Raw genomic sequence first — 12966 nt, forward strand, 5'->3', positions numbered from 1 at the left:
CGAACAATGCACAGGTGTCAAGCTTTTTCGACTCCATCGAAATGCGGCCGCCTCGGCCAGGATCGAACCCGCGACCTTCGTGTTAGAAGGCGAACACCATACCCGCTACACCACCCTGGCGGACATCAGTTATTCGTTAGGAAAATAACGTATGACGCTAGCGTGTGTGACGGAGATTGGTTATGCTGAATCGGGGAGTTGTATATAAGAACAAATCAAGTTAGGTGCCATGGAATGCTCGTGCCTACTAAGAGGAAGAAAGTGAACGGCAATCTAAGTTGCATGCGTGTTTCGAGCAATGATAGAAGTAATCTACGTTGTTAACGTTATAATTACGGATAAAAAATGCAGCTCGTTTTACGCTCAAAATCAAAATGGAGCGTTTTTTCCCCTATGCATGAAACATAAAGATTTTTTTCTGCAACTGCGAATCATTCTTTGTGACAAATATGAAGTACGTATTTCTCGTTATACCTGCTCTACACAAAACAGGACGACAGTGTTTGCCTCCTTCGTGGGATTGAGCAGGCGTGATCTGCAATATTCTGCGTGTATGCGCATCGCGCTGAGATGATGAAGTGACCCCGAGGAGAGAAGTTATTCCAGTGTTCAATTCCCAAACCAAGACTAATATTTTCGTAAACTGCGAAGCTTCCCTTCAGGGAACCGCGTAGGTCTTTTAAGAGACTTCAGGCTTATTTTAAACAACCTTCGCGAGGTGCTCGAGTGGCATACCGAAGCGCTGAATTATATGAGCTGATGTTGCCAAGAAAAATATTATGGCGCGTGTCGCGTGCTAATATAGTACTAATGCGCTCCAGCCTAGTGTAGCGGAAACGGGAGTTCCCCCTGACATACTTGAAAAACCAAAAAAAAAAAACAATACAAACCCGTTCTCTTTCACCTAAAGATCATGTGATTTCTTGGTGTTCATAGTCTGTATCCTTATGTGTTCTCCTCTCATTGCGTGTGCGCACGATCGTGCACGTATTTTATCAGGCTAATCTGGGCAAATTATCCCTGACGAACTATACAGCACCTTCCCCTGCTCATAGTTGCGAAGCGAACGCGCAAAGGTAACCAGTGGCGCCCCTGGCGTTATCTTTGCGACCTAACTTATCATTTGAATTGCAAACTATTTGACTAGGAAGAGCGTCTACTAAAACGTTATCTGGAATAGGTATATTTTCATATTGCGTTTTTACACGTTACTTAATGTAGGATGATTAAATCGAGTGCCAAGCTCGCCCACCACATGTGATGCAACAGTTAATACTACCTTAATGCTACCCCGAAGACACGGCGAAGCGACCACACCCAAATCGGATCACAGACAAGAATAGTCCCCACCACCGATGCAAGTACTTCCGCATGATTATGTTCGTCTGTGCAAAATGAAGACGTTCCTAATAAATGCCCGCTTTATAACTTTGAGTGTCATGAGAACTGGCAGCACGCAACAGCAATTTCTATGCAGAAGTGCACTCGATAGCGCATAAGCACCGGATATAAAAAGTTTCATTGAACGCTGACAATCTAAAGCAGACGCAAAAAGAACATTATTAAACGGAACCCGCTCCATAGAGCAACTGTACGGATATAATTTTCACAAGCGTAACCTGAACCTGTTGCTAAAATTATCGATGTCTACGACAACAAATTGCAGATACGTAGCGATTTGTTCGTCCCTCTTGAAAATCAACCACGCATATTAAAGCGCTGTAATGCTGGTACAGTGTATTCGGTATTGAACCTTCTCACATACAGGTCGCTTCGTAACCTAATTTCTTACTGAATGATTCTCCTACACAGCCGTGTGATGTACGCCTTGTCTCCCAACACTAATGAAATGCAAACGGACTTAAAGTTTTCGCAAAGATATACTAATGCATCCTGCTAACTCTTGTGTGTCCTACCTCCCAGCACAAGGTATTGTGATCGGAAATGCACTGCAAGCGGCTTTTCTTGAAGGCAAAGATTTGAGGCACAAGGACATCAGAGTACTTACTCTTTCTGATCGATGTGTAAATCGTTTGATCACCTCGCGCTGAAAGAGGAGGGCATAAACATCACATAAATAGCATATCTGGGCCAAACACCAGGTTCAAAGCTTCTTATCCGAATAGTATTAAACTTTCTTTGAATTCGCAATGGTTTTTGCATTGGGATCAAAACGTGATATTGTTCAAAGCAACTGATTTACTACTGTGTTTAGTTTCGGTCAAGGTTATTCGTTGCTCTTTCCTTTGGACGCATCTCAGGTCACCATCATCATCATCACAAGACTATTCTACATCCACTGCCTGACGAAGGGCAATGACATAGCTCTTTGAGAAGATATGTGCACCATTGTGTACACCACTTCTTTTTGATATTTGTATCAACCAGGCGCTAAGAAAGAGCAAGGTAGATTCAGCTTTGGACAAATATAACCTCCAGCCTGACAAATTTGTCTTCATTTACCTTAATTTTGCAGTGTACTGTTGCATATAATCACTTTGATGAGGGCATACCATGTTCAACGAGTCAAACGTCCGTTGAACATGGTACCTCCCCGAGAGCCATGAAAAAGTATAATGTTTATTTGCTAAAAAGAGACGTAAATGAAAATGAATTTGCACTATAAATGTAGCCTGAACTTTCTTTCTCGTTATGCTAAAATACAGCATGAATGATTATATGATAAAGCAAAATTTAATTACATTTCAATTAGGAATAATTCGTATAGCATTGTCTTTTGTTGCAATAGAATATCGAGTGCCTTGAAATAACGTTGTACTGATTTCACGCATTTCCAGGCAGTTCTTAATAGGTGACGCCTGAAGGGGCTAGGGTTTACCCAACCGTGCGATAGCGCATGCCATATTATGCCTGCGAACTTTTGCTTGCGAACTTTTTTAGTTTCACCACCCCACCTAACTGTCGGCTTCATGCGGAGCCGTTTCCCATCCTTCCGCATCTGTTCCGTCGTCGCTGTAAGTGATCATCAATCATCTTTACTAGGCATTATGTGACCCGCCAAGTACCATTTTTAATGCAAATGAAATTATATGGACACCTCAGGCATATTCTTTGCCGTGACCACCGTGCTGCGTATTATTCCAAGGTTGGATTAATTGCCCCGCGCATCGTCTGCGTTATGTGGGAATGCAAGCGCATGAGGGCAGCCGCCGTTCGCGGATCGGGCGAAGAAACGCGTCAGCCGTCCCCGTCACGTGAAATGTCCATAAGACGGGGCGGGGCTGGAGGGCACCTTGAGGGCTGCGTGGCTCCAGCATTAGCTGCCCAATCTGATGGTGGCCCTCGGTCGTGCGATCTCTAGCTTTACAAGAATCAACACAAATCTGGTAACCACGTACGTCCTTGTGTTCTCATCGCAATGTCAGTGTTCAGCCATAGACAGCTCAAAGCTCGCTGCACTCCCTGCAGCGGCTGCATGTCGCTGCACTAGGTTAGATGCCTGGGTGTGAGATGCTAGCTATTGTTCGTATACCAATTCAATCTGTTACGATCGCGTTCATTGCATCGCCCCTCCTCCGAAACTGTTATCTCTCTTCCCTTAATGGAAACAAAGATATTGCCTCCATGCGCTCGTTTGCGTGTTTGTATGCAACCGTTCCGTTACACGTGTAGCCACTCCCTTTCACAAACCGCGCTCGAATATCTGCGAAGCTTGGAGACTACTTGAGAATCGTCTGATAGGCTTGGCAGCGCAAACGCGAACAGTTGAGTTTATTTTGGAACTAGCGTGGCCACCAGCATTAAGACTCTAATGCTCGATGGCATATAAAATGCTGGTGCGGCTAACCGCAGATCAGATTATCGACAGCCGATGATCTGTTCGCCGCTATCAGTGTACAGCTTCGATTGTTGTATTTGCTCCTTTCAATTTTCGGGCACAAGTTCGCTCAAACAAAGAGTTTCATCTGGAAGACGCCTTTTGCTGCCTTTGTCAACGTCAAGACCGCGTGACAATATAAGCTACGCCTGCTCATTCTTTGTTGTTCTCTAACTCTTATCTTTCATTGTTACGCCAATCATTTTTGTTTATATACGGATTTTAAATTTTCTCGACTTTCTCTGCTATCATCCGAGTTTCTTTGCCGTACTTTATTACACGCAATCTACATCAGTTGTGCACTTTTTGTTTCAGAGAAAGCGGAAATTGGCATCTAACGACCGGAGTGCCTTAAGCGCTCCAGCTCATTTTTGTGTAGCCGTGCATGAGACCGCTGATTATTAAAGTGCTGTGAATGATAAGACCTACAGTAAATATGAACATAATTATAGATATCCTTGAGCAGATTTTCGTGATCTTCCTAGGCAAGAGAACACTACCGTTGTTTTCGGCGTGCATACCTTCAGTCATACTTCAATACTTCCCTGGATAACCGCATTAATGATGCGCGAACAATAATAATAATTTCCCCTATTTGTAGCTATCATTTCTGAAAAGCTGGCTGTTATCTTCAAACCATAACTTCCTGAAATATTGGCCGTTAATATTAATTCGTATTTCTTCACAATTTAGGTCAAATACTTTTAGGCTTCCTGCGGACAGCATTGAACAGTTTGTTGCCATGCAAGACTTTCTTAATTGCAACTGTTTGCTTGGGCTGTGTAGAAGCAGGACACATGTAGAAACTTCGTAGATTTTCACTGTCATTCACGAATGTATATATGAATGGCACGCACATATGTATCATCTACCCCTTGGCGACATCACGCCTCTAAACTTACTGATATCAGGGCTCAGGCAAATGTCTGTGTCGTGTATGAAAGTTATCTAAGGGGTTTTGTTGTGCTCAGCAGATTTATGAATTAGTTGATTGATTGCATGGCCCTGATTATCTGCAGAGTACCGCTTCCTGAATCCACCTTGCTCAATTCTTTCAGACGGCACCTATGATGAACCCTCTGTAAATGTGTCAAATAAATACACGATTATTTCAAGGCACTAAATATTTTATTGCAACAAAAAGAATGTCATATGTTAATATACGTTTCTTAGAAAAATAAATCCTAATTAAGTTGTAATTAAATATCTACTTATCCTGAATTTATCGTTGCTTTGTCTTGGCATAAGTAGAATGAAATCTTAGGCAAGAAATATAGCTAAAGTTCATTTTTTTGTTAAATCTATTTTGAGCAAAGAAAATTATAGTTTTCACATGGCTCTCAGAACGCGCCACGTCGAACGACTCGTCGAACGTTATAGTGGCTTCAGTAAAGTGATCGTATGGAACTGTACTCTACAAAATGAAGTTAAAAGAAGATTAGTTTATATTCCAGGAGGTTGAACTAATCCAAAGCTCGATATATATCGCTGTTTCTTAGCCCTTAGTTGATACCAATAGCAAAAACATTTGGTATATACAATTGTGACCATAGCGTCTTAAAGTGTTAAAGACAGCTGCCTTGAAAATCAACTCTTTCAATTGTCGTACTCGAAGTAACCTTCGTGAATAATATGCATCCAACTCGTAATAAGCTGACGGAAATATGGTTATCTTGTCAGTTACGTCTTCTTTCTTGCGTATTATTAATTTACTGGCGTTCTTCTCGCTCAGTGATACTTTTGAAATCTGAAGAATTTGAGCGTAGTGCGACGCAACTTATTAAACACAAAAAAACACCACATTTCATCAAATCTATCGAAGAGCGTCATCTTCGGCTGGTTTTCTTTGGGGGCATATGAAATGGCGCTTCTAAACTCACGGGTGGTTAGGGGCATACGAAACTTCAGTAATAATTTCGACTTTTATTTTTGGCACTCGCTGCACGTGTCACATTCATTGCTAAGGTATAGCATAATTATTTCTTGTACTGAAAAATCCACAATTTCTTCGTCATTTTTTAGTAGTAAATAAAATGTTGGTATGCTACTCAACGGTACAGCAAGAAAAATATTCATACAGGATTACATCACTAAATTCAAGCAAACCGCACATGCAATTATTGCTTGTACTTTGAAAGTAGAGATTTTAAACTTCCTATGTTTTAATAATATGCTAGCCTAAGTCTCTTTGTGTGTGTATGTTAGTGTGTATTGTCCTTGCAGAATTAAAGTATAAAGTGACATTTTAGACCATGTTACCGCTACTCCATGTGGCTCATTGTACGCGCGAATGTTCGCCACGTCTAACAATTTCTTGGTCTTGTACTCTCTCTCACTGACTCGTATAAGTGGACAAAAGTTATTTCTCTATAGGATCACCGACTGAAGAGGATGTCAAAATTTACTACTTATTTATTGGATATCGGTGCGAATATTATTCCGGAACATGCATTTAAAACACAGTCGCCGTTGTCACTAACACAGTCTGTTTCTTCCTGCAGCTCTGTGCTCTTGTTATATTAAACCAACAGAAAATGGCCTCAGGCGCACTGATTTTCTACGTATCCTTACAAACAACTGCTGCTGACAAAGGGAGTTGCCTAGAAGCAGCCTCTAACGCACTCATGAGGAGTGAAACTTCTATTATTGAATGCAACTTCTTGCGTCAGATGCTTGGGTCCGGCGCCGACAGAGCAAGCACAAAGTTTTGGTCCCAGCTTTTAAAAATCTAGCAAAAAAACGCAGTCTTTAATACTTGTGTCGAATCCTCGTCTTTCAATGATCCTTACACAACGTATAGACCATGTTCAGATAACCATGTTCAGATCATGAGAAGGTTGTTGCACAATGTTATTACCAATGCTCACATCAACTGCAGAAAGAGCTATTGGCCTCGAGGACATAGCGTAGAGCCACCTACGTTCTGACGTCACTCATAGGATGTCGGGTTATGTCGTCTGATGGCATACCACATTTCTTGCGCTTTTGCCACCACGCGTTCATGCTGTGGACACCGCGTGGGCTTACCCCTTGTTTTGAAGCTCATTACATAAAAAATGGTATGACCTGAGAATCCGGTCAAGCAAACCATGATTCGGTGCCTCCGGTGGCAACCGCGTGTCTAATTAGCATGCTACTATCGACCTAAATCTGGTGCAGCTGACGCCATGGAGACAATGCAAGTGATGTCGCGAAAGCTAAGCTGCTAATATAGACCAGGTTTTCCTTGGCCTCGTAGTAGCGGCACGAATGTCAGCCGCGCCGCTGCTCTCGACACCAGGCGTCGCCTGGTGGTGCAGACGACGGCGGGGGCTGCTGACAGCGGGAGGTAATGGCCGTGCATGCGTCGTGCGTTCACTTGTGTCAGTACTTTCAGAGCTGTTAGAAAGTAGTGGTCTCAGATGCTTGCTTGCTGCATACTGGGAGCGGCTGTACAATGCATGAAAATTCACCCGTGTGGCACTATGCCGTCGTTGGGTGCCCGAACAACCAGCGAAAAAGGAAGCGGCTGATGCAACAGACGCGACGTTCACGGGAACACGAGCGGCTTGTGTTTGTGCAGCGTGCATTCTAGACATTTTCAAGGCCCTTGGTTTCAATAAGTAATCAGTCAGCTGGTGCTCTTGCACAGGCGGCCATATTTTCTACCCATTCAAACGGCTGCACAGCAAATGCATGGGGTAAAACATGACCACCTACTGGATGATAAAACAAACTGAATTATTAGAACGGCAACGATGAATTTTGAAATGAGAAAGGCAGTATCCATGCACCTAACCACATATTTTCTCAAACTGCGAAGCCAACTCACAAATATTTCTCAATTTTTGATGAAAACTTACAGGCGCCACCGCAGCAGACTGGAGGGAAGCTTCAGTTATAAATATGCACGGAACTTTGAACACGCGGGTGTTTGAGTTTGTTGCCGACATCCAAAATGCGGCCACCTTGGCTATATGTTTGTTCAAAAAGGCACAGGTAAACCTCGATGTAGTGAACAGTTTCACTTTTTACAACTTCGTGTCCATAGAACATATGTATTTTCAACATCACAGTCGCGAGGCATGTCTAACTGTGGTTTCATAAGAACGAAGTTTTACTGTGACAGCAAAGGAAGGCCGAGGCGATAAATCTTGATCCGGCTCAATCGCGATCGAAAGTGCCCGTGTGACAGAGATCTTGCTATTGCAGGTGCTATCTTTCAATTGCAGTTAAGTATATCCTGAGGCGTGCCGCGATAAAGTGCACGCGTATGCGCCGCTCGGTCACGATCGAACTTAATCAATATCAGACTCAAGCGTAATCTTCATCGGTTTTGGTCGTGATCCAAAGCACCTGTGCGACGGGGTGTTTTTTGCAGACTCTGCTCTTTAACAATACAGAAGTTGGGAGCTGGCATGCGCGCTGTGTCTAGCTTTGCTACAAGAGGCTTCGGACGTTACGCCAGGCCATGCTTTCGCAGTAATATCCCTGAAAAACCGCACGTATTCTCAGCTGCAGAGTTTTGCGTTAAAAACTGACATAATAGCCTAATCCCGTTGCATTTTGCGAGAGAACACAAAACAGCCATCGCGCAGCACAAAGTCGGACGGTAGCGCGGCACGAAAATACCTGTCGCTGCTGCCTTTCTGAACAAAAAGAAAAACGTACAGCGCACTATATTTGACCTGGCCATTTACGTGCGTAAATTAAAGGCGTTTCTTTATGTGATACAGTTCTAAATGAAAAAAATCACACCATCTCCCGCTAAAGGGGACCATGAGGCGATGCGAAGCAATGTTTCGGCATGTAGAGCCCGCGTTTCAGAGGGGGAGTGGTGAAGGGGGAATGGGAAGCGGAGAGGGGGAGAAAAGAGGGGGAGGGGAAGAGAGTGGGAGAAAGAGGAGGGGGAAGGAGACGGGGAGAGGTGAAGTGGAGAGCGGGAGGGCAAAGATGAAATGGAGAGGGGGAGGGGAGAGGGTGAGGGGAAGTGGGGAGGGCTCGCGCAGCAAGGGTGGTCACGCCGTACACCACCACCACCACCACCGGATTGAACTCCGCTATAAGATGCTTCACACCTAAAAAAGAAAAAGAGTGGTCACCTGCACGGTGTTGCAGCTATTCAAACCTTCGTGACGATGTTGCTGAACCTTCTCGCGAAGTTTGACAAGATCCCCGGCACAATTCCACCGTTCGAAAATGTAGTCAAATGGAAGAAGATGCACGTTCCGACATTCAGAGAAGACTGAGCTGCTGCAGCGCTTGTGAATATGCCATCGCCCGCGACTGAGAGCCACAAATAGGGTGCCCCGTGTTGTGCGCCAGGGCGTTTCCGCTGGCTCCAAGCAAATGCTCGCACCGCGGCGCCTCGGTCAGCCAAACATCGCGGCCGCCTACGAGCGCTGGGAATTCTGGTGTATATTACGAAATACTTTTCCCGCAAGAATTATGAACTTCTCTATAAAACGAACGAATGAACTTGCAACAAAATGGGAAACGTGCCGTTGAACGGTAATGCCGCGTGCACCGCGCGTGCGGTGCACATCCTCTACTGTCAACGAGCACGTGGGAATGGTTAGCGGAGTGCATCGCTCCGCAAGGGCCGGTGGGATCTGTAAAATAAAGGGCCTATTTCCCCTCCACTGCTCTTTGTAGTTGAGCTCCGATTTAATTGATGATCCTCACCGTTTCGTATTTTTTACTTATATGTGTTACTTTTCGCCTTGGCTTACACTTGTCGACAACATACCGATGTAAGTTTTCAGCGCCACTGATGCGTGCCTAAACGTGGCAAAACATTTATGTTTCGTAAGGACCTCACCGTGAGAGATATTTGAGTTGTGGGCGCTTTTCTTTTTGCTTAATTTGTTAATTTACAGTGAGCTTGTCATTCTCCAGCTTCAATAAACTCATCAACAAACCTTCGCGATACGCTTCCGGGGGCTCTACGCTCTAAACGTGGTAACCGATACATGCGATTTTGTACACCTTCAAAATAAGGGTTGCATTAGCTTTGATTGCACAAATTCTAAACTTGGTAACCGTTACTATCGGTGCACAAAATCACATCTATCGGTTACCATGCTTAGAGTGTAGGGAGCTGTTGCCGAACATCTTAGCTGCGGTGGCGTGCGCGAAATCATCGTCGCGAAAGTGCTTGCTGCAGACCCGCGAATTGACGTTGACGTCTTTTCCAATTTTCGCTTTTGCCAGCCAAGTGTCGCGCATTTTTTTTTTACATTTATGATAATCATGAAAACACACAGCGGGATCTGTCGCATACATGTGGCACTGCGGCACCGAAGAGTACACAAACAAGCTGAAGGTGCGTGTACACAAGCTAGCACTGCTTATACGGCGATATCTCCAGCTGGCCAAATTAAGCTTCACACGTTGAGAATGCAACGTCGCGCACCGCAATTTCACCCGAACGTCGCATTCCACAACTACGCAGCTAGGCGAGCAGGAACATCCTATCAGTGACGTCAAAACGATCGCAGACCCAGCCTCTCCAGTGGAGGCCCTCGCAGCCATTGAACTTATACACGTATTTGATCGATATATTATTCTTGTTCTGGGTGAAAGAACCATGTTTTGATTCACAGTAAATAATTCTCAACATCGCATGCAAGTATTACGTTTACTTAGTGGCTACGTAAGGCAGACAAAAAGAAAATACGTACGAGGAACAGGCGTTCTTCCTCTTGTTTTGTCTAAATCCAGATCTGCGTACGTCACTTCACCACCTAACGTGAACAGAAGAAAGGTAAGGAAAACACGAAAAATATACTTTGACGAGAAACATTCCTGCGCGAAAGCGGCGCCGCCACTTATTTCCACGGGGAAGGTTTTGAATTTTTGCGTAGATAACGCGGCGCACTTGCTTAATCATTTTCGAGAGGTTGATAACTCCAGTACGGTGAAAATCAGTGTTTGAAATCACCGAGGGTGATTTGTTCCTTTTCCCATGGGCTTGCCAAATCATTCTGATGGATTAATTAGAAAGTGAATGTTTAGAAAGTATGTGTAGCCAACAATTTTGTTTAATTTAGATGGTATAGTTGTTTAATCTCTTGCTTTTACTACAAAGATGTCGCCTATTTTGAAAACCCCCACAGTCTTGGGCACGCGACGGAAGCACTCAGCACGTGTAATGGGCCAATTGTGTTTTTAAAATGGACATATGGTAACTTTCACTAGCTTCACATGAGTAATGTAAGGCGGTGCAAAATGAGACGCGGGGCAAAACGCGACATTTTGACTTTGCCGCCCTCTACAGCTAACACAAAAAGTACCTTTTCTTGGTTCTCTATTTCAGGGATAGGTGCCGGTCGTTTTAGACGTTTTCTGTTTAAAAGTTGATGATTGCTCACAGCGTTCGCCCGGGAAAAATTACGCGGCTGATGTCACTGTGTTCGTCACCCGCGAAAAAGGGGCGAAATTCTACTCCGCCAAAATTTCGGATCAGTGCATGAAGCTACTCCGGCGACAGTACTACAAGGAGTGTATTTATATTGTTACTTTTTACTATAGCTACATTCTACCGAAACTTTAGTTCATTTCGTGCCGTGGGCCAAAGGGCAATTTTTTTTTAAATTCGGGCTGGTGAGAGGGGCAAAACGCGACAAAAAGGCATTGAATTGCCTTAGAGAGTGTCTTATTAAGTGAACCATTTATTTACGCTCATTCTAATAATATTTTTTTTTGTTTAGGAGTCTCGCTTTATTGTCATCAATATCTGCTGTCTTACACTATAAAAACCATTTTACAGCTGCGTAATATACGCGGTGTCTTCCCACCGCGATAGGCAGAACGGCAGAGTTCTACGTGTCTTTTATAGTGTGAGGTGTAAAACAAAAGGACATACCATGTTTTTCCGCAAGTACGCAGGACGGCAGTTGTCCTAGCGCGGTCAGGAGTGCATATAAAGCCAGCACACATAAAATGCATTGTCGAGCAAGGCGCATCGTAATATCTTACCTCAGAAACATGCCCGGCTATGCGTGCATACGTGAGGTTTTATATCTTTGCTCAGCCTGTATCAATACACGTATTTTGCTTTTTTTTAGAGAGTCGGCTTGTACTTGTCACACTGCCTTTGCATTTCATTGTTACCATTTCACTGAGACAGTATCTTTATTCCATGTTTTCACATGCTACATTTACGTGGAGAATGGCGCCTTACTTTAAATGAGAAGTTGCAGCGTAAACATTACATAAACCTTTACCGCGCTATGAAACGGCGTTTCAAGCTTGCGCATGAGTATACGGCAATACGGCGCATGAGTAAACGGCGCATGTGTAAACGGAAAAGTTAGCTTTCGAATAAACGTGCATTATTTGCTTCACAAGTGGTCAAACGTGATATTTGTTCGCTGTAAGCTTTCCAGGTTCGTTTCATTTTGCCTTGGCCACGACTCCGTCAAGACAATAGGAATCCAAGCCACAAAGGTTGTCTGTGAAAGCTCAACAATTTTTTTGAAGCGAAGGCTGCATTTGCGATTGTTTTGTGCTTTGCGCGACCTTCCTATTGCGCACTACGCACCGGCTGTTGTGTTCGCTAGCGTGTCCAATGTTCTGCAGGTTTCGCTGGTGCTGCTTTAGCAAAACATGACACTATGCGACAATGCACCTTGCATTGCAGTGGATATTTGAAAGTGAATTCACTGACGTAAAGGAGAACCTCCACATGTACGCAGGGGAATAATGTATATGTTTGCGTCATTCTTTTCGGTATTTGCCACTTTCTGCAATGTCTGCGAAACAAACATGCAACACCTAATGTTCATTTTTTCATTGTTGTTTTAAGGCCATCTGTTGACTTCCGCGCGAACACGCAAATTTAAGACTTGGTCCCGCGGAGAACGAATTAAAACACTCGTTGCTGGGACTTAAACGTAATCTGAACAGAGGACAAGAGATTATCCTCATGGGGTATCTGATTGGACTATTGGTTCATCTGGGGAAGAGAAACCGTGTGAACTAACAATTTGTTCAGGAGTAACTGCATGGGGACTAACTGATTAACGAGGTGAACGAGGTGCGATTTGCTCTTCAATTGATTACTGGTTGTTTCAGCGCCTTGAGAGAGAGAGAGAGAGAACAACTTTATGAAATGCCTGCAGAAATGATGAGGCTCCCTCCACGCA

The 12966-nt window shown here is 44.0% G+C and overlaps 1 protein-coding gene across 1 annotated transcript in view; it reads right to left on the reverse strand.

Moving 5' to 3' along the window:
• LOC119402179 (uncharacterized) overlaps nt 1–11812 on the reverse strand; it is a 35699-nt gene extending 23887 nt beyond the window's left edge. Inside the window, exons 1-3 of the mRNA XM_049418738.1 lie at nt 11685–11812; nt 10501–10563; nt 2009–2047 (exon numbers count right to left, since the gene is read on the reverse strand). Of these exons, the coding sequence (XP_049274695.1) occupies nt 2009–2047; nt 10501–10563; nt 11685–11784 (202 nt within the window). The 5' untranslated portion in view covers nt 11785–11812. The remainder of the gene's footprint in view (nt 1–2008; nt 2048–10500; nt 10564–11684) is intronic.
• Nucleotides 11813–12966: the final 1154 nt, after the last annotated feature.

Source organism: Rhipicephalus sanguineus, chromosome 8 (assembly GCF_013339695.2).
Source record: "Rhipicephalus sanguineus isolate Rsan-2018 chromosome 8, BIME_Rsan_1.4, whole genome shotgun sequence".
Classification (NCBI taxonomy): Eukaryota; Metazoa; Arthropoda; class Arachnida; order Ixodida; family Ixodidae; genus Rhipicephalus; species Rhipicephalus sanguineus.